General features: G+C 36.7%; 2 protein-coding genes across 4 annotated transcripts in view; both read left to right on the forward strand.

The window, feature by feature from the left end:
- The window catches only part of DNA2 (DNA replication helicase/nuclease 2), a 41533-nt gene extending 36091 nt beyond the window's left edge, over nt 1–5442 (forward strand). Inside the window, exons 19-22 of the mRNA XM_051973863.1 lie at nt 2–91; nt 2317–2499; nt 2805–2951; nt 4286–5442. Of these exons, the coding sequence (XP_051829823.1) occupies nt 2–91; nt 2317–2499; nt 2805–2951; nt 4286–4342 (477 nt within the window). The 3' untranslated portion in view covers nt 4343–5442. The remainder of the gene's footprint in view (nt 1; nt 92–2316; nt 2500–2804; nt 2952–4285) is intronic.
- A 490-nt stretch (nt 5443–5932) lies between these two features.
- Nucleotides 5933–22230, forward strand: part of RUFY2 (RUN and FYVE domain containing 2) — a 49755-nt gene continuing 33457 nt past the window's right edge. Inside the window, exons 1-3 of one of the 3 annotated variants that reach the window (XM_051982570.1) lie at nt 5933–6370; nt 14278–14451; nt 18025–18142. In XM_051982570.1, the coding sequence (XP_051838530.1) occupies nt 6040–6370; nt 14278–14451; nt 18025–18142 (623 nt within the window). In that variant the 5' untranslated portion in view covers nt 5933–6039. The remainder of the gene's footprint in view (nt 6371–14277; nt 14452–18024; nt 18143–22230) is intronic. The other 2 variants (XM_051982569.1, XM_051982572.1) reach the window with 2 other exon arrangements.

Genomic DNA, 22230 nt, shown 5'->3' on the forward strand with positions numbered 1-22230 from the left:
GATTCCAGCACCAGAGCAAGCTGAAAAATGCGGTGTGAGTAACATAACAGAAGCCAAGTTAATAGTTTTCCTGGCCTCAGTTTTTATAAAGGTATTTTGAAAATGTATTTTGTTTAAATATGCTTATAGCAGGCTTTATTTATTTGTTTATTTGTTTTTCATTCTTTTGGCAGGCATTTATTAAATGCCCTCTATTTATCAATCAGTATACTAGACATTGGAGATAGTAATCACTCGGTAAATTCTACCTCCCCTTGTTCTATTGTCCAAATCTAATCCTTGTTCTATCTGAGAGTGCTTCTATACTCCAGCCCTTTCCCTTGCTTTCTTTTCAACTTTTGCTTTTACTTTGGTCTAATTTCTTTTTTTTTAATTATTATTATAACTTTTTATTGACAGAACATATGCATGGGTAATTTTTTACAACATTATCCCTTGCACTCACTTCTGTTCCGACTTTTCCCTTCCCTCCCTCTCCCCTCTCCCCTAGATGGCAAGCAGTCTTGTACATGTTAAGTGTTATAGTATATCCTAGATACAATATATGTGTGCAGAACCGAACAGTTCTCTTGTTGCACAAGAAGAATTGGATTCAGAAGATAAAAATAACCTGGGAAGAAAAACAAAAATGTAAACAGTTTACATTCATTTCCCAGTGTTCTTTCTTTGGGTGTAGCTGATTCTGTCCATCATTGATCAATGGGAAGTGAATTAGATCTTCTCTTTGTCGAAGAGATCCACTTCCATCAGAATACATCCTCATACAGTATTGTTGTTGAAGTGTATAATGATCTCCTGGTTCTAGCAGGTTTTGTTTTAACAAAAATTATCTAAAATAGTTATAATTTCCATTAAATATAGTTGTTTGTAGTTAAGAAATAAGGTTAAATTATGTTGCCAGTGCCAGGTATATTCAGTACTAGTTGGAAATTTCATAGAATCATGGAATTTTGGAGCTGCAAGAAACTTTAGATCTCATTTTAGAGATCTGCAATGATGCAATGCAAGAAACATTCAGATCTCATAGAACTCCAAGAGTTCCTAATTCTGGGGTCAGCGAACTTTAAAAGAAAAGGTGATAACTATTTCAATATAATTGCTTTCCCTGGATATTCTGTTGTATGCATTTAAAAACATTATTCTGAAGAGAGATCTCCCATAGACTTCAGTGGATTGCCAAAGGGATCCAGGAGATGACAAAGAGTAATGGAGACAGAGCTTGGATTTCAACCTAAGTTTCCTCCATCTGCTTACTCTAGATTTGAATTTTCCTAATTTCAGGAAAATAAAGTATACTTTGAATGACTTTGCAGGAACGTTGTTTTTTTAATCTAGTGATATGTACCACTTTGGGGATCTGCCATTTTGGTCTTTGTCGATGTAAATTGATTAAAATTGTTGAATGGAACAGGACCAAGAATAGAGTCCTGTGCACTCCCACTAGAGATATTCTTCTAGAATGATATTAGGTGATTAATTTCTGCTCGTTTGATTTCATGTTATATACTAGAATACAGAGAGAGAATTTGTGACTTGCATGTCTTACTGAATTCTTAGTCTACTCTTTCTTTAGTGTTCCCCTGATTTGTCAAGCTAGTAACCCTTTCAAAATAAAGATATGTGGTTATATGATGTAACTTGAGAACCTATGCAAGCTGAGAATGAATGACTGCTGCTTCCCTTTCTAAGTGATCACAAATTATCCATTTAATAAAGTAATCCAGAGATAAAATGACTACAACTGCATAGGAAAAAAATGTTAAAAGGAGTAATTGTCATCATCAATGGTGGTCTTGGAGAAGAGATACTTTTGGACAGAAGTATCTGCCAGTGGAGGGTTATGAGTGGGGAGAGAAATTGTGGGTGCCAAATATTGTATCTGCTGTTAAACTCAGATGCTGTGGTTGGTTTTGCTTAAGTTTTCTTTCTAAGGGAAAGTTCATAATGGGAGCTTTCCCCATAATGAGGGTTGGGAGGGATATATCTAGAAATCTCTGCTATAGAAATAATAGACATCAGTTTAAAATATTGTATTTAGTAAAAATATTTAAAAAACAGATTTATGATTTTGCCATGAATTGAAGAACAACCTGCTTAGGAAAACCATTGTCTCATCCTGGGAAAACGTGGTCTTGCTTTGGACCAAATAGGAAATTGAGGATCACTGTGCTGCTCACTTCTTGAAAATAAAAACAAAAACTAGTTCATTTATTCCTTTAGGGGTACCATGAAAGTCTTCATATTTGTGAATACTTTAGTAAAATTATTGAGGAAACATTATGATTTTTAGGTTACTATATGTTCTTTTCTCTTTAGGCAGGTTGTAATCCTTCAGATATTGGTGTCATTGCTCCATATAGACAGCAGCTAAAGATCATCACTGATTTGCTGACTCATTTCTCTGTCAATACTGTAGAAGTTAATACTGTGGACAAATATCAAGGAAGAGATAAAAGTATCATTCTAGTATCTTTTGTTAGAAGCAATAAAGATGGAACCGTGAGTGAATTTTACTTATACTAATATGTATTTGAGAGGCATTTTCTATTCATTATTTTATAGCTAGTAAATAGTAAATTTGGTATGCATTATTTCTTGATTTCAGTTTTTCTTTTATTTGTTATTGCCCATTTTTGAAAATTATACCCATAACATCATCTTCCTTTGTATAACTGTCATATTTGCAGTATGGGCCAGTTGTGTCTCTTTCTGGGATTCATAATAGATTATTGTTCTTCTAATTCTAAATTTCACTGAATTCTGAAAATATAAGACAGACTTTGTGATTGTCTTGGTTGTTATAGCTTGGTGAGCTTTTAAAGGATTGGAGGCGCCTTAATGTTGCCATCACAAGAGCCAAACACAAGCTGGTATTGCTGGGCTGTGTGCCGACCTTGAGCCGTTATCCTCCTGTGGAGAAGCTGCTCCGTTATCTGAAGTCAGAAAACAAGATATCCTTTTTTTGTGTCTAATTGTTCACAAGAAGGCCTTCACTTTGTTAAATTTTCTTGGCACAAGTCCAATGTAATAATTCATGTTTATAAATTCCCTTCTTTGCAACCACTCATTTCATCAATGAAGAAAACAAAGCTGATCAAGTGACTTGCTTAGAATGATACGACTAACTTGTGATTTTCCTGACACTGATAGTCTTTGCATTTCTCAGTCACAACTCACATTTATTTGTACAGTGCTCAAAGATGTAAGAAAATGTTTTTCTTTCAGAAGCTCCATGACATACTTAGGAGTCATGGTTTTCCCACTTAGCAGGTGAGGGAGATGGGAGGGTCTTATTTGTCCCTGGTTCCCTAGGCAGTAGCAGAGACCAGGTGTGAGGGACCCTGCTTCCTCCCAGGCCAGGTCTCCTTCCTCTTCTTACACTGATTCCCTAGCATCAGGATTCACATTCATCTATTTTAGCAAGCCCTTTGATGTGCATGTACCTGGTCCTAACAACAGTCAGGAGAATATAGGGTGGTGATAGTTATCTTTATTTTATTGGTGAGAAACTTAAGGCTTGGGAGAGGTCATCATTTACCCAAGGTTGCATCTCAGCTGATGAAAGATTAGAGCCAAGCCTCAAAAGCAGGGTAAATAGTCATTGTCGCATTTCTAAGCTCCTGGACATTATTGCAAGTATCCGGTTTTGTGGCTAAACGATTGAAAAAATTGAATGTAAAAGAGAAAGGGGAAAACAAATACTAAAGTAGGAGGCCAGAAATAATTAATAATAGCTAACTTGGGAGTCAGGTGCTATTATTCCCATTTTTCAAATGGGGACTGAAACAAAACAGAAGCTTAAGTAACTTGCTCAGTTTCTAATGGCTAGTAAATGTCGGAGGTTGGGTTTAAACTCAGAACTTTCTGACTCTAGGCCCCATGCATTTGGCTACCTAGCTCCCACTAAGCAAAGGTTGATGAGATAATTTATTTTCTTGGCAAGTTATCCCTCTCTTCCTTTCTTATTCATGCTATAAACCAAAGCGTTGATCATTCTGGGTCTTAATACTATGTAAGGCAGAGGATGATTCAGGGCTAAATGATAGTTTTTATGGCAAGAGATGACCTTTTTAAAAAGAATAATAAAGCTCTTTGACAAAAATATCTCTTTCTGCTTAAATATCTTATTACAGCATAGATCATAAAAAAATCCTTATTAGTTATTTTAGCAGTATTGTAAATGAACTTGTACCATAAACTGTTAAAATATTAAGCCATAAAATATCCAGTCACATATTGCCTTTGGGACACATAGTATGAAGTGTATATTCCTTAATAGCTTTACATCTTCGATCTTCCTTTGGGAATACATGAAAATATTTGTCAGTATAATGCACGATGACCTCGAAGGTGAAAACACTATTTCAGCGGCTTTTCAAGACTTGAGTAGCTCTTTTACAATTTACATTTCAACATTTATACAGCCAATGCCTATGGTTAGTAATTTTATGTGTATTTTCTAAAGCAATTGAAATGTTGTTCTTTCTACATTTTCCTAAACATACAAGCTAATTAATACACTAAATGAGATTTGATCCAAAGGGTACTAAATGCTTCTCTAGGACCTTCTCCAAACTTGTAAAATATTTGACTTAGTTTAAGAATTCTTGGAGAGTCCTATAACTGTGAAGCATTATATAATTTGTAGAAGTTTAAGTAAAATTTTAAAAATATGGTTGTAGAAAATTAAATGATTTCCTCTCCCCCTCCATTCATTAGCTTTGAAAATAGATGCATATCTGGGAAGGTAAGATTTTAGCATCTATATTAGCTTTATAAATTTAATATTTGGCTATTTGTAATAAAAAAAAATTTTAAGGCTGTCCAGAGAGTTAGGTTTATTCTTATCGTAGTTGATATTCCTGTGGCAGAAAGACCATGTTTTTGGTTCTTTTTGTTTCTAATCCTATTCTTTCCATAAAGAATTGCAGTTTACCATAGTGCTAATGGAGAGGTTTTTGGTTTCAGTGTGCCAATCCCAGATTTTTTTTTTGGCAAATTTTGCAGGTTTTAAGTTTGAACATGTTAGATATGTTACTGAATTTAAAGTTGCTTCCAGCGAACTCCCTTGTGCATTCTCCTTCGTTTTTGGTTACCTTAAGATATGTTTTAATAGGGAAGAGAATGTTAGAGTTTCTCTTTTTTTCCAAAGTTAAACTTATTGTTGGACCAAGTAAAAAAAGTCTATAAGTTTTATTCTGTTCATATTTACATTTCTAGCTTTATTTAGGTACATTAGCAGCACTGTTCTTTGTGTAAAAAATGTAATGAAAATCACATGTTTTGTTTATTTGTTATTTATTTGATCCATATGGTTTAATTTAAATTTGAAGTCTTTTCAATGTTCATTGACTTGAAAGGTTCATTTGTGTGTAGAAATGGTGCCTCTACCTCATATTTTTGTCAGAATGTGTCAAATAAATTCATTTCCCACCTCTCTAAGCTTCTAGCTTTGAGCATTTGTCATTATAGAACTCGAATTCAGAAAGGAGGGAAGAAAAGGGGGAGGAAGGAAGGGAGTAAAGAGAGAGGGAAAGGAAGGAAAGGAGGAAGAAAGGAAAGAGGGAGTGGAGGTGGGAGGAAAGAAGGAGACCGTTGCACTTGCTCCGAGATTACGGATGTCCGACTCCCTCTGCCGGTGCCCTCCCTCCCTCTCCTGAACCCACGGCCCCCAGCGTCTCCCCATCCCTGGCTCCTCGCTGCGGCTCGCTCCTGGAAGCAGGAGGAGGGCAGCAGCCGGGCGGCAGGTTAAACTCTGCGCAGAGCTAGACTGAAGGCTGGAGGAGCGAGGTTGGGAACCATAGGAGAGGGACGGGAGTGAGGCGTCAATCACGGGCTAGGCCCAATTGGAGCTCATCCTGCGGGCCGCTCCCTCGCCCCGCCCCCTCAGTCCCTAGGTATGGCTCCCTAGCTCCGCCCACAGGGTGTCTTGGAGTGGTTGCCCATTCCCTTGTCTGAACCCGGCTTTTCCGTCTATATCGGCCGTGGCCCCGCCCACTGTCTCGTGTTTGCGGTGGGTGCTTTTACACCGACACAGATATGCGTTGCTCCGCCCCCTTCCCTTCCTGGTCCCTCCTTCGGCACTCTCGGTCCCGTCGCCTCCTGCCTTGTCCTGCCGCAGCCACGCCATCACTGTTCCCCTCCCTCGTAGCGTTCCCCTCCTCTCTCCCACAACGTCCCCTCCCCGAGTCCCGTGTCCGAGCCCTGGCTCTCTGCGCTCCTCCGGCCGCAGGGAGGCGCTGTGGCCCGCGCGCATTACGCCCGCCCGGGGACGCTGTGGCGGCGGCGGCCGTGGCTGTGGGCCGGGAAGCGACACCAGCGGCTCCCAGAGCCCGAAGCGGAGCAGCCGCCGCCGCCGCCGCCGCCATGGGTAAGGAGGGGCCGGGGCCGGGGCCGCGGCTGCGGGTGGGTCGGGAAAAGGGGAAGCCGAGTCCCCGGGTCAGATCGTCATGGCAACTCGGGGCCCGCCCCCTCAACACTCTCCCCGCCGCCGTCCAGGTGGGAGACTGGGGAAGGGGAGCAGGGCCTGAGCCGCTGGGGGTCTCGGGGCCGGGCGGGGCGAGGTGACAGGTCCTCGAGGTCATCGTCATAGAGCCGAAAGAGACCTTGGAGATCCTCCTCTTCTTGGACAGAAGAGGAAACTGAGGCCCGGAAAGGGCCGGGGAGCACGCCAAGTCTGGCCGCGGGGCGAGGCCTGGAGCTCGGGCGGCTGGCCACTGCGTGCCGGGCCCGGCGCTGAGGGCTGGGCCTGGAGACAAAGGAGCGCCCAGGCCCCGGTCCCCAGAGGAGAGGCACGGGCACAGAGGTGTCTTGTCACGCCCATGCCTGCGAGCGTGTGTGTGTAGACATGTAGCCCAGAAGCCCCCTTCCCCGGCTGTGTTTGAGCCGGGTCTGGTTTGGTCCAATTCTGGGCTCTTGTGGGGTTCTAGACTAGTCTTTTAACTTCTTTCTCCGAAAAGAGCCGTTAGACCCGGGGTGGGGGGTGGTCTCCCTTCGTCCTTCTACCTCCCATGTATAAGAAAGCATTTATTAAGTACCAGTGTGTGCCAGAAATTGTGCCGGGCACTTGAGGCAACAAAGAACTAAGCTAATTCCCATCTATGAGCAGTTTGGTCTTGGGGGAGGTTGAGGTGGATGGGGGAGATAAAAAATGACTAGAATATATGCATACGACACAACATCTAGGGTGAGCTCCGAAGAAAGCATGAGTACATGCATGTGAATGTGTGTATACACACACTGTACACACACACACACACAACATCCAAGATGAGCTAAGAAGGCATGAATATGTGTGCACACACATCTATGATAATATCCAAGATGAGCTCCAAAGAAGATATGAGAGGCGGGGGAAACATTAAATGCTTCATGTAGAAGGTGGTGCCTGAATTGAGCCTTCAATTAAAGGAGAGGAGGCCAAGAGGGTTCAGCTGGGGAGGAGGAAGGGGTTGGCTGGAGGGTCCCCAATGAGAACCCAGGACGAAAGAAGATGGTCTTGGCTATGGCTTCTTTGGCTGGACTGTAGTATATGAGAAAGAGTATGACATAATCCTGGAAAGGTAGATTGGGATAAGATTTGAGTAAGGTTATAACTGCATAACTTACTTATGGGATTTGTACTTGGTCTCAGAGGTAATAGCAAACTGGAGTTTATGAGAGAGTTGGTCAGTCACATGATCAGAGTTAATGAGAGCTCTGCAAAGGATGGATTGATTGAATCATGGAGAGACTTGGAGGAAAGATTCCGGCTAAGAGGTAATTAAAATAATATGGTTGAAGTGAATGAAGCAAAGGGAATACATTAGAAAGATACATTAGTGGAAACTCAGAATTTAGGAATTGAGAGGGGGAAAGATAGTGAATTCTTTTTTGAACATTGTACTTAAAACATTTTGGGGACATTCAGTTTGAAATGTCTGATGAAGAACTAGCCAAAACTGGAGCTTTTTCCCTGACACCACAGAAGTGCATCCTGTTTCATGACAGATCTGAGGTCACAAACTCATAGTGGAATGTCAGCATGTCAGAATTGGAAAAGTCTTTTATAGAGGTCATCTATTAGTACAACCCCTCCATTTTACAGGGGAATAGCACTTTGGAGCATGTGTTCTTCTGATCCTGTCTTGGATAGCTTCATAGTTATAGATGTGATTTAAATGCTTCTCCCTTTCCTCATCTGTAGAATCAAGAAGTATATTAGGTCTCTGCCACTTTTAAATCCTAGAATACAGAAGAGAAAAGAAATCTATTGACACTGGTTAAATAATTCCACAAAAACTATCTCTTTGCCCTACTTGTCTTACCCCATCAAGTAGATACTAAAGCAATCATGTTCTGTTTCATAATATATAATTATCTTAAATCCCTTAAATCTAAATCCTTAAATCTTAAATCATTTTCTGCAAATTTTTTTTTCCAAAATTAATCATTGATCTTGAGTATTCCTTCCTTTGGTGCTGGTCTCAACCCACCAATACCATCTTCTATGATTCTTACCTCTGTCCTCCTATAAGTTCTCCATAGAGGATCTAACCAGCTTATCCTAGAAGTGTTGCCTTTTTTTTTTTTTTAAATAATAGCTTTTTATTTTTCAAAATACATGCAAAGGTAGTTTTTAACATTCACCCCTGCAAAACCTTATATTTCCAATTCTTCACCCTTTCTTCCCCCTTCCCTAGACAGCAGATAATCCAATATGGGTTAAACATGTGCAGTTCTTTTAAACATTTTACATTTATCTTGCTGCACAATAAAAATGAGAAAGAAAAAAGCAAGCAAATAGCAACAATAAAAAAGATGAAAATACTATGTGGTGATCCACATTCTGTCTTCTCTCTAGTTGCAGATGGCTCTCTCCATCACAAGACTATTGGGAATGACCTGAATTAAGAGGTGTTGCTTTTTAAACATTCTTTGGGTACCATTGGAGTACATAGTCTATTCGTTGCCATGCCCAACCCTCTTCCTTTTCCTGAACATGCATTTTTTTTGGATCATCTTTTATTACCACTTCCTCTGTACAAGTCATTGTTAGGAATATGCTACAATGCACTTTTGGTTTCCAGGAAATTTTAAGAAATTGCATGGGTTATTATTACATGCAATTTTAAAATGCTGTGGGTAATTATCTTTTTTTTTTTTAACCAGTTTTATAATCAATCTTATTTCTAGTTGTCAGTTAATGTATATTTGGAAGTGTCCTTCTAAATGAGAAAAACACCTGAGATCACAGTAGTGAGAAATGGATGTTTTTGAACCCTGACTTTTTTTAAGGGAAAAAAAAGAAATATTATTCTGTTTATTTTGATGTTGAACTGAAAATTGGACAACCCAATACCAATTCTGTGGATTAAATTATTTTTTCACTTTTCCTTGCTTCTATGTTTATTTTACAATATATACTGCCAGCCTTTATGTAACAGTTATGAAAATTGACATGAAGTCTGGGTAATAACTTGTAGGTTTTTAAGAAGGAAATCCTAAACATTTCTGAGAGTTAAATATAGTTGAATAGAAATTTGGCAACTAGTATTAGGTGTCTGTTAGGTGCCATACACTGTGCTAGGCAGAGAGGATACAAGACAAAAACCTGCCTTCAAGTCTCTTACAATGTAGCATGTTGGAGTCAATGCGAATATCTGAGCTAGATATACACTAGATACATTGTGATTTGGAGAAAGACGTTAGTATCTGTGGGTGACAGGAAAGGCTTCATGTAGTAGGTGATACCGGAGCCAGTCCTGGAGAAAGAGGTCTCTGAGAAGCCTGGGGCACAGTCATTTTCGAGACATAATTAGAAATCATTTCTGAGAAATAGTCCTTTATTTCACCTCAGCTCCAGTTAAAGCAAAGACAAGGATTCGGGAAATCGATACTTGGGAATCTGAAGCAAACTTGAGCTTATTATGCAACAAAGCAAGCAAACAAACAAAAGCATATATGGCAACATGAACAGATAGACGTTCATCCCCATCGAGAAAAGCATGTGTATTAAGCAGCAATACTCTCAAAATTGGAGTTAAGGAGGTAAAATTATATATCCTAAGAAGGAGCTAGGTTGAGAACAGTAATTAGTATCAGATTTAGGAGGGGGCTTTCTCTAATCAGATCCAGATGTGGTACAAAAGTCCTAGGGGGCATTTATTGATCAATATTAGGCTGAAGAAAGGCTTAATTAGGGGAAGTTTCTATATAGGAATCATAACCTTAAATTAGCTTTCTAAGGCAGCAGAAAGAGAATGATTCTAGGCTCCTGAAGCAAGTCAAAAGTTAGATCCAATCAAAAACTGCCAGCATTATCTACCAAACTGTTAACATGAGTAAAAACAGTGGAAAAGTACAAACTGTCTTTGCCTCTTTGCTTTTGTGGGCTTTAGAACTACTTAGTCTAGTGGAGTTCTGTCATTGGTAGGACTATAACATAATTATTCTATGACTATAATTTTTACTGTTTGACTGGACCTTAGGATGGGCTATGAAAGGCTTTAAATGCTCCAAGAGATGTTTATATTTGATCATAGGGGTTATAAGGAACCACATGGTCAAGTACTGTGCTTTAGGAACATCATTTTGGTGACATTTGGAAAATGGTTTGGAGTGGAGAGAGATTTAAGGCAAAGAGATGTCATCAGCTGTTATATCAGTTATCTATTGTGGATAGAAATAAACTTTTAACAGAGTGTTTAGCTGGCGCAGAGATGGGGAAACCTTTTTTCTGCCAAGGATCATTTGGATATTAACATCATTTATGGTACCTAGCTTTCAGCTCATTATCGCCTGTGGTTGATTATGCAAATGATTTTAAGGGCGTATGTAGGCTGGAGGTTCCCTACCCCTGATTTAGAATGAGTTAGAGGATGGTGGTATTCTCAACAGTAATAGGAAATATCAGAAGAGGAATAGATTAGGGCAGAAAGGAGAATTCATATATTTATTAGCGTAGGACACTGGGTAAGTAACTTGACCTCTGTTTGCCTGAACTGCCGGAGAAGAAAATGACAAACTACTCCAGCATCTTTGCCAAGAAAACCCCTGAAAGTACTGGTGTGCTCTGGTCCATTGGGTCACTGGAAAGAATGGATACAACTAAACAACTGAACAACAAATTAAAGCAAAATGTTATTTAGAGTAGGCATATTTATTTATTTGTAATGTCTTTTTCCCCTCAATAGTATTTTCTCCCCAAATACATGTAAAGATAGTTTTCACCATTCATTTTTATAGGATTTTGTGTTCCAAATTTTCATGGTTCCTCCCTTTCTTGCCTTCCTCCTCCCTAATACAGCAAGCAATCTGATATAGTTTATATGTGCATAATACTCTTAAGCCTATTTCCATATTTGCCATGTTGTACAGAAAAAAAAAAAAAAATCAGACCAAAAGAGGAAAAAACCCTAAGAAAGAAAAAGCAAAGAAACAAAAACAATAACAAAAAGTGAAAATCCTGATCCAGTCTCCATAGTTCTCTCTTTGAATGTGGATGGCATTGTTCATCCCAACTCTGTTGGAATTGCCTTGGAGTGCCACATTGCTGAGAAGGGCTAAGTCTATCAGAGTTGTTCATGATATAATTTTATTGTTACTGTACATTGTTCTCCTGGTTCTGCTCACTTCACTCAACATCAGTTCATGTAAGTCTTTACAGGCTTTTTTGAAATCATCCTGCTTCCAAAGAGATCATAAAGAAGGGAAAGGGATCTGTATGTGCAAGAATGTTTGTGGCAGCCCTCTTTGTAGTGGCCAGAAACTGGAAACTGAGTGGATGTCCATCAATTGGAGAATGGCTGAATAAATTGTGGTATATGAATATTATGGAATATTATTGTTCGGTAAAAAATGACCAACAGGATGATTTCAGAAAGACCTGGAGAGACTTACATGAACTGATGCTGAATGAAACGAGCAGGGCCAGGAGATCATTATATACCTCAACAATACTATATGATGACCAATTCTGATGGACCTTACCATCCTCAGCAATGAGATGAACTAAATCAGTTCCAATGGAGAAGTAATGAACTGAACCAGCTACGCCCAGCGAAAGAACTCTAGGAGATGACTAAGAACATTGAATTCCCAATCCCTATATTTTTGCCCACCTGCATTTTTGATTTCCTTCACAGGCTAATTGTACAATATTTCAGAGAAGAATTCTTTTTGTACAGCGAAATAACAGTTTGGCCATGTATAATACTTATTGTGTATCTAATTTATATTTTAATATATTTAACATCTACCGGTCATCCTGTCATCTGGGGGAGAGGGTGGAGGGAAGGAAGGGAAAAATGGGAACAAGAGGTTTGGCAATTGTCAATATTGTAAAGTTACCCATACATATAACCTGTAAATAAAAGGCTATTAAAATAAAATAAAATTTAAAAAAATAAGATAAAAATAAAAAAAAAGAAATCATACTGCTTATCATTTCTTATAGAACAATAATATTTCATTATGTAACTTATTCAGCCAGTCCCCAATTAATACTCCTTTTTATGATTTCTTTGGGTTACAGTCCCAGTAATGGCATTGCTGGATCAAAACGATATGCAGTTTTATAGCCCTTTGAGCATAATTCTGAATTGTTCTCCAGAGTAGTTGGATCTTTTCACAACTCCACCAACATTGAGTGTCTCAGTTTAATAGATTCAATCATAGTAAGAGATACTGTAATGAGTTAATAGAAATCATGAAGGAAGGGAAAGTTCAAATTTTCTGCTTTCATAGTTGCAAAAATGTTGCACAGTGTAATGGAAATATTGGCTTGAATTCTGGTCCTTTTAACGACTTAACTGACTGGGGCATGTCATTTCAATCATCTGGATTTTCATTTTCTCCTCCTAAAATCAGATGGGCCAGATTAAGTGATCTTTAAAATCTTTCCTTGCTCAAAATCACATGATTTTTCAAAATATCACCTTAATTTTTGTCTATATATTCTAATTTTGTCATAGGTACTTTGATGATAAATGAATTTTTTATACATACAAAATATCTAAATTTGAGTTAGATGTATTATAATCTTAAAGTTGTTGCTATTCTTTGCTATGTTCCTAGCCAATGATGAGCTTTTATCCTTAAAATTCTGATATCTAGCTTGCTAGGAGGAGTAGTGAAGGATTTAAATATATCTTGAGAGAGAGGAAACGGAGTTTAGATTTGTAATTTTCTTACCCGCTCTCAGTAGTTAAGTTTATAACTTAGGACCTAATGTTGATTCTGAGGGAAGCCAGGAAGAGTTTATACTCCCTACCATTCTCCCTACCATCTTGGCTCTTTAACTTCTTAGTTGGCACCTTTTAGGAAGTGGGTCAGCTTGCTTCATCCTCTCTCCTCCAGAATTGCATTTGATTGGTCACCACATCAGTTGATCAGAGCTCTGAAGTCTTTTAAAGTTGTCTTTGTATTTAGAGCAGAGAGTGGTTTGGAGTGCTGAGAAGTGTTACTGTTCAGAATCTCCCACTTATAGTTAGTGTATCAGAACTTGAACTCTAATCTTCCTCTTGGAAGACCTGCTGCTGCTGCCTTTTTAGTATTTTTTATAACTTCCAATTTAAAAATTATCTTTTTACTTCATTTTCTCTTAAAGGTAATAGTTAAAAGAGTAAAACTTATTTTTCCCCCTATGTAATTTACCACTCTAAAAATGTACAATGGTTAGAAAACTGACCTCAGAGTTAGGAAGAACATTCCTGATATAAATGGACTCTGTGACTTAGAGTAAGCCATGAAACCATGTAGGGTCTGAGGCCAATCCCAAAGACCACAAATTGACAAGAAGGTAGCAACTTACATTGGTGGGAAAAGATTTCCCATCTGAAGCTCCCTAAACCAGTGAAATCACAGATTTAGTCACCTTTACTCACTGCCTCACTATTCTGGTAGATCCATCAATGTGGTTAGTCCCTCTGGTAATATAGCTCTCAACTCACTGTGCTTGCCCATGTATAATGGAACTACTTTCATTTACCTTTTTTAATCATAACAAATTAAATCAAAATTTGAGTTTGTGAGTGGACATAGTTAAATTTTCATAGCCCTGTATACATAAACTGGCTGTGATGAGAGCAGTACAAGCTGGGCCCAAGTTGGGGGTGGCCATTTTGATCTTTTTTTCCCCCAGTGTTTCGATCTGAGTGACATTTTATTGTTATTCTCCATAAGTAACTGTCTTCAGATGAAATTAAGCTTTCCCACTGAAGAAAATGTAATATTTTTCAATATGATACTTTGTTATTATTCACTGAAATGCATTCTTGATTTCCTTTTTGTTTTTAGCGGTAAAGGACCCCACGGCTGTGGAGAGAGCCAACTTGCTGAACATGGCTAAACTGAGTATCAAAGGGCTGATTGAGTCGGCTCTGAGCTTTGGCCGAACCTTGGACTCTGACTATCCTCCTTTGCAGCAGTTCTTTGTGGTCATGGAACATTGCCTGAAGCATGGATTGAAAGGTGAATGTGCATCATTAACCTGGGTTTTCTCCAGGCAGCCATGTGAATTTTATTTACAAAACATTTTGTGAATTATTTAAGTCTCAGGAAAGGTTCAAAATTAAATCACACTCCGCTGTACATTTGATGTCTTGTCTTAGTTGGAAATAATATGGGAAAGTAAATTAAAATTCAACAGAACAATCAATTCTTGACTCTTGCTTTTTTTTCATCGCTTATCTATTAAAATTGATAACACATTCGACCCATTTTTATTTGGAATGTTTCTTCTTCATTTTATTTGTTCCTATCGATTTCTTCCAAGCATTTTTTTAGCAAACCTCTGAATAATCATTTGGATTATCAGCAGAGAAATACTTTTATTCCATTTAGAGATATACTTTCAAAAGTTTATTTTTCTGACTGCCCTGCCAGTAATCAGAAAAAAATTACCTCTTATCCAAAGAATTCCAACCTGGTAGTCTTATCATCACTTTTTTGGGAAAAATTTATTTTTAAACTTGAGTTTTGGTTAAATCAGAGTATTAATGAATAATGCTCTTTGAGACCAAGGTTAATTTCTTTAGGTTAATTACAGAATAGTGAGTTTTAAGTTAGGCCTGGCTTTAGGAAGGCATTATGATTATGAGTTTCTTGTAAATATGTTAGGAAAGAAGAGCTTTTTAGTTATAATATGTAGACTGGCATGTTAGGATGAATATTGCATTTAGAGTCAAAAGGCTTGATTTTGGACCTTGGCTCTGCAACCTGTACAATCTTGGGCCTCAGTTTCCTCCTCTGTAAAAAGAGAGTCTTGGACTAAATCATCTGTAAGCTTTGTTTATCTTTATTATTATTGTTGAAATTTTTTGGTCATCTCTTAAAACATATATATTATAAATCCCTTTTTTAAAAAGCAGCTTGCAGTATAATATATAAAGCATCATAAATTGAAGCTGTCACATCATTAGTAATTGTCTTGGGATTTGAACTTAAGTCTTACTGCTTCTATTTATGATGCCAGTCTCAGTTTCATCAGATGTAAAATAGTGAAATTTTAGCATTTATTTCATGGAGAATCAGATTAGTATAAAGTGAAACACTTTGCAGATATTAATTAAAACATTATACAAATATTAGCTACAATTGTTTATTCTGGAGGCATTGCCTTATGTCCCCTGACTCCCACTGAACCCTCTCTTGTGACAAAGAAAAATAGTAAAGTAAAATCAGCCACCACAATATGAAATATTCTATACCATAGTCTCTCACCTCATTAGTGAGAGGTATTTATTAATAGCTGAGATTTATAAAGTACTTAAAGGTTTACAAAGTGTTTTACCTACATTTTGTGATTTGATCTCATTCTTTATTGATTTTGTCATCATGTTAATAGATGACAGTTTTACTTGCACTTTCTATTGTAATGGTTAAAATTTTTGTTAGCTCATATAAATGTACATTCATGTTATCATTGTGGGCCCTATTGAACAAGTATATAAGGATGCTCTTTGTCTAGGTAGAGATAACCTGGTACTGTTACCTCATGTTGAGAACTCCTTTCTAGATTGTTGCCAATGAATTATAGCATTGTGGTTATAATTAACATATTGTTACATATCTCATAATGTTAATATCTCACTTGGTTTCACTGCAGAGTCGCTGTATAGATTTCATTATCTATGGACACAATTTAACATTCAGCAATCCACTGTTTTATTGGTGTGGATTGTTTTTCCACTAGATTACCATTGTAGCCATCTGTGTCTCAGTAGGACTTCTTTCAGACTTCCTGTTGCTAAAAAATGTATCCCATTTGGCCCTCCAAGAGCTGAGCCTTTGTTAACTGACTTAATCTGGTGTTCAACAGACAGACATTATAGCCCATTGCCAGACCAATATTCATAGCTTTTATAACTTGGCAGGCTTATCAGAGCTTGTACTTAGCTGACACTGCCCTGGAATGTTCAATTTCCCACCACTTCCCAGTAATACATTGGAGAAAAATCTTAATGGAGTTACCAAAAAATTGTCATTTATACTTCATACCATATTCTATTTAACCTGTATTTGTTATGTATCTTCTCTAGTTTACATAATCATAAACTGATGTAGAGATTGTGTACAAAAAAGTAGGGTCTGGAGAAAATATTTAAATAGAAAAAGAACAATGTTATCATTGCTTTGTTTTGAAAGTATGAGAATAACTTGACGATAGAGAAATTTTGACTATTGAGTATGAAGATAAGGATATATATGAAAGCCCAGAGGGATTTATAAAGTAGTTAAATAATAAACATAACCCAAATTCCCAGAAGGGACTTGTGGTGGCAAAGTTTTGTCATCACAATGTACTGTCCATTAAGTCATTAATTTTTAAAATATATTTTTATTTATATAACATTAGAAAGTCACTCTCAATGTTTTAATTTGCTTTGAAAAATACATTTTGAGTGATTTTTTTCCCCTTAATAGTAATAATATGATGTATATATTCCCTAGGCTTAGCAAAATGCATAGACTTTGCCAGATGATTTCCAGAATATTCTCACTTATTTTATAAGAGTGGGAGTGGGAAGTGGGGATGGGTTGTAAATTTCAACCTTTTTTAACAAAAAATTATTCTAGCCTTACATGGTGGCCATATTAAGTATCAATTGGACCTTCATCTTGATGAAACAACATAGAGCAGGGGTCCTCAAACTATGGTCCGTGGGCCAGATGTGGCAGCTGAGGACGATTATCTCCCTCAACCAGGGCTATGAAGTTTCTTTATTTAAAGGCCCACAAAACAAAGTTTTTGTTTTTATTATAGTCTGGCCCTTCAACAGTCTGAGGGTCAGTGAACTGGCCCCCTATTTAAAAAGTTTGAGGACCCCTGACATAGAGTTTCCACCATGTAAAGTGTATTATACTGTTTAGTTTTATCAGCACAGAATATTCTTAAAGGTCTTGTGATTTTTCTTAGAAATCTTGCTAGGCAAATAAGGTCAATTTACTATTTAAAAAAGGGATTTCACAGAGTTGATTTTTCTTGGAGGTGGCAGAAAGTAAATAGGATAGTGACATACCCTAGTTTTTCACATATGAAAGTTAATTGGTTTCGTTTGTCACTTAATTTATAAAGGTTATAGAGCTCGATCTGCTTTAGTAGTGCTTTCTTGTTGGAGCCAAGAGGCAAAGGAAAAGAAGGAATCCCTTATTTCTTAACTTAATTGTCTGGAAAAAGGTCTGTAAATCTTGGGAAATTATATTATTTACATAAAAATACCTATTTTTAGAAATTTGGTGCATGTATTAATTAGAATTATAGCAATCTCTAAGGTTTTATTAGGAGTCCCCTATCTTCCATGTCCTGTCCTGTGGAGAAACTGATGTAAGAATGGAAGATTTTTCTTTGGAGGAGCTTACAAATAGGCCCTAAATATTCTTGTCCTTGATTTCCTGTAGAGTATCACAAATTTCCTATATAGTTCTTTTCCTGTATAGGTCCAGATATTCCTAAAACCAGGTCACTTTATGAAAGGAAAGTCTTGTAGCTTGTTTTTCTAAAGAAACATTAATTGAAAAAACTTTATTTTTTTTCTTTTTTAGTAAGAAAATCTTTTCTCAGTTACAATAAAACAATCTGGGGGCCCTTGGAGCTGGTGGAGAAACTGTACCCAGAAGCAGAGGAGATAGCAGCTAGTGTGAGAGATTTGCCTGGCCTTAAGTAAGTCCTTTTTTTTCCCCCCCTTTTTAAGACCCAATAAATAGTCAAGAGTAAGACACTTAAGAGGAAATGTGTGTGGATAACCTTTAATCCCCTTTGGGGGAAATACTGTTTAATAATTAGTATCAGGTGGGATTCTACAATTGATTTGGGGGTTAGGAAGTAATATATTCAAGTGGTGGAGCATTGGTCGGGGAGAGGAGAGTATTCAGATTTTATGGCTTCTCCAACAAATAGTTTTTCTCTCAATACAACCATGCCCAATTAATGTGTGGTTTCCTTTTAGAAAAAAGATGTAAGGATACATTTTTCTAGTAGATGGAAAATAAAGACTCAAGTAATAACTGGGAGGATTAAATGAGAAGGTACGAGAAAAAATACAGGTAAAGAACTATTACAGCATATAGTGATATGTAGTAACAGGCAATTAAAAATATTTGATTACTTGTCTTGATTGGCTAATAGTATGTTATCAAGAATGTTGCTTAGACATGTCACAAGAATGTTGCTTAGACATGTCATTAGATTCAATCACTGCCAGAAATACAAAAGGGAAATAACTCAGTGAGTGGTTGTTAACTTAAAAGCTTATTTTCACATATCACAAAAGTTATTTTTCATCAGTTTTTTTGTGATCGAGTTAGTTGTGATTTTTTAATGGATTAAATAAAGCACTTGATGTTTAGATTATTTAGATTCTAATTTCAGACAACTTCTTAATGCCCTTTAATGACTTGTCTGATTGTATATTTTTCTGGAATTTATCATAACTAGAACCCATTTCTCCCACAGAAAAATATATGAGCTATGTTTATAAGAACAAGATGGGATATAAGAACAATAATGGGAAAATTTTTTTTTAATAAATGGAGATTATTTTAGTTGATATTCCAGGTAGTAGTGATATATATTTTTAAAATAATAGCTTTTTAATTTCAAAATATATATACAAAGATAATTTTCACCATTTACCCTTGTAAAACCTTTTACTCTCCCTCCTTTTCCCCTCATCCCTCCCTGGACAGCAACTAGGTAGTATTTTAGAAACTGGTATAGTCAATAGCAAAGGAAGGGAGACCAAAAAATGGGACATTAGAATTGCTAAAGGACAAAAATGACAACTTTTAGATGCAGATAGATGGGATGAAATATGCTATCCACCCCCAGAGACAGAAGTGATGGAGTCAGAATGCAGAATGAGGCAGTGCAGATAAATCAGGTGAATAAAGTAGAGTGAGAAGATCACCAGGCGGGCAGTCAGGAGATCTTTGCTTCTAAAATTACTGTGTGTATTTGGAGAAATGACCTAACTTCCTGAGCCTCATTTTACTTTGTCTTCCCATCTCCCCCCCCAAACAATGAAAATTTGTCTTTTCTCCCTATATCTTCTCCCATGCACATTGAAAAATGGGAAAAAACAAACCAACTTATAAACATGTTTAACCAAGCAAAACAAATTCCTATATTAGTCATACCCAAAAAGATAGATTCATTTTACATATCGAGTATCACTTCTGGGACTGGAGGTGAGGAGCATGTGTCATCAATAGTCCTCTGGAATTGTGGTTGCTCATTTTGTTGATCAGAGTTCCCAGTCTTTCAGAGTTGTTTGTCTTTATAGTATTATTATGTAAATTATTTTCCCAGTTTTGCTTACTTTATTGTGTAGCAATTCACACATCTTCTCAGGTTTCTCTGAAACCATACCCTTCCATCATTATAGTATTCTGTCACATTCATATGCCGTAACTTGTTCAGCCATTCCCCAATTGATGAGTATCTCTTCAGTTTTCAATTCTTTAATAGCATGAAAAGATCTGCTATAAATATTTTTGTTCATAGGGATCCTCTTTCTCTGATTTCTTTGGAATAAAGGCCCAGTAGAGTTATCACTGGGTCAAAGGGTAGACATATTTTAATAGCTCTGGGGGCATATTTTCAGATTTCTTTTAAAAAATTCTAGTTCACAATTCCAATAGTGTGCATCCTTTTTCTCATATCCCTTCCAGCATTTGTAATTTTTCTTATCAACTTAACCAAATTGATTGGTATGATGTAAAACCTAACAGCAGTTTTTAATTCTTAGTGATTTACAGCATTTATTTATTTTTAAACATATTTTAATAATACTTTATTTTTTCCAAATACATGCAAAGATAGTTTTCAACATTCATCTTTGCAAAATCTGTGTTCCAAATTTTTCTTCCTCTTTTTCTGTCTGCTCTCTCCCCAAAATAGCTAGCAATCTGATATAGATCAAACACGTGCAATTCTTTTAAATATATTTCCATATACATCAGAGCATTTATTCCTTAAAATTTTTTATTGATTCTTTCTTTCTTTTCTTTTTTTCTTTCCTTGCCCAGGGTCACACAGCTAGGAAGTGTTAAGTGTTTGAGATCACATTTGAACTCAGGTCCTTCTGACTTCAGGGCTGGTGCTCTATCCACTGCACCACCTAGCTGCCCCATGCTCTTTATTTCTTACATCACCATAATATCCTGTGTATTCCTTTTCTTTCTGCTTCCCAAGAGCAATCCCATTTAACAAAGAGAATATTTTTGGAGAAGGGAAATAAAGTTAGCACAACTGATTGACATATTGAGAAAGTCCAAAAATGTCTGTAGTATATAACACTTGTGTATTTCTCTCATCTCCTTAAAGGGACGGGTTGGGGGCATCTTCTGATATCTCTTCTTTTGAGTTTCACTTGATCTTTATAATTTTGCTATATTTACTTTTGATTTTTTGGTATAGCTATTGTATGTATTATTTTCTTGGTCCTGCTTATTTGCATTCTTTTATATAAATATATCATTGCTTCTCTGTATTGATCACACACATCATTTCTTATTACATTCCTCTATTACAGTTTGTTTAGCTGTTCCTCAATTGATGGACACGTGCTTTGTTTCCATTTCTTTGCTATCCCCAAAAGTGCTGCTATATCTTGGACTATGTGGGGATTTTTTTTCTTATTGATTGCTTCCTTGGGGTATAAGCCCAGTACTAGAATTTCTGGTTCAAACAGTATGAATGTTTTGTCACTTTGTTTGCATAATTCCAAATTGCTTTACAAAATAGTTGTACCATTTGACAGTTCCACCAACAGTGTTTTAGTATGCTTTGTTTCCCATAATCCTTCCAACATTGATTGTTGATTTTTTTGGTCATTTTTACCGATTTGCAGTATGAGGTGAAAACTCATAGTTGATTTGCTGCATTTCTCTTTAGTGATTTGAAGCATTTTTAAAAATGTGGCTTGCAAATACTTTGTAGTTCTTTTGAGAACTGTTTATTCATAGCTTTTGACTATTTACCTATTGGGTAATGGTTATTAATCTTATATATATTTAATTGTTTATATATCTAAACCTTTATCACAGAGAATTGATACAAAGATTTGATTTGATTCCTATTTGAAATCACTTGCCTTCTTATTCAGAATGTATTTTACTTTTTGTAATTGCCTCTGTCTCTTATTTCATTAAGACTATGTCTTTTACCCATAGCTTTGAGAGGTACGTGATCTTTTTCTCTGATAGTTATTTTATCGTATAATTGTTAATGAGCAGCTATGTGGCTCTGTAGATAGAGTGCTAGGCCAAGACTGAAAAATCTGAAATTAACATTAACGTTAATGATGAATATTAATATTAAGCTCTTATATCCATTTAAAGTGTGTTATGAAGTATAGTGTAAAATATTAACCTAAGCCTCATTTCCTCCAGATTGCTTTTCAATTTTCCCAGTAGTTTTATCAAATAGGGAGTTTTCCCCTACGTAACTTATATTATCTATTTTATTAAGCATTAGGTTATTGACTTCTACTGTTTCTGGATCTTCTTTGTCTAGTCTGATTCTTTGTTTCATCTTGCTTTTTAAAAAATCAATACCAGATGGTTTTGATGACTGCTGCTCTGTAATATGTTTTTTGAGGTTTAAAAGTGCAATAGCCTCTTTCATCTTTCTTTTTTCTCATCATGTACCTTGATCTTTTGTTTTTCCAAATGAATTTTATTTTTATTTTGTCAGGCTTTTTAAGGTATCCTCTTGGTAATTCAAATTAGTAGAGCATTAAAAGTATA

Source organism: Antechinus flavipes, chromosome 2 (genome assembly GCF_016432865.1).
Source record: "Antechinus flavipes isolate AdamAnt ecotype Samford, QLD, Australia chromosome 2, AdamAnt_v2, whole genome shotgun sequence".
Classification (NCBI taxonomy): domain Eukaryota; kingdom Metazoa; phylum Chordata; class Mammalia; order Dasyuromorphia; family Dasyuridae; genus Antechinus; species Antechinus flavipes.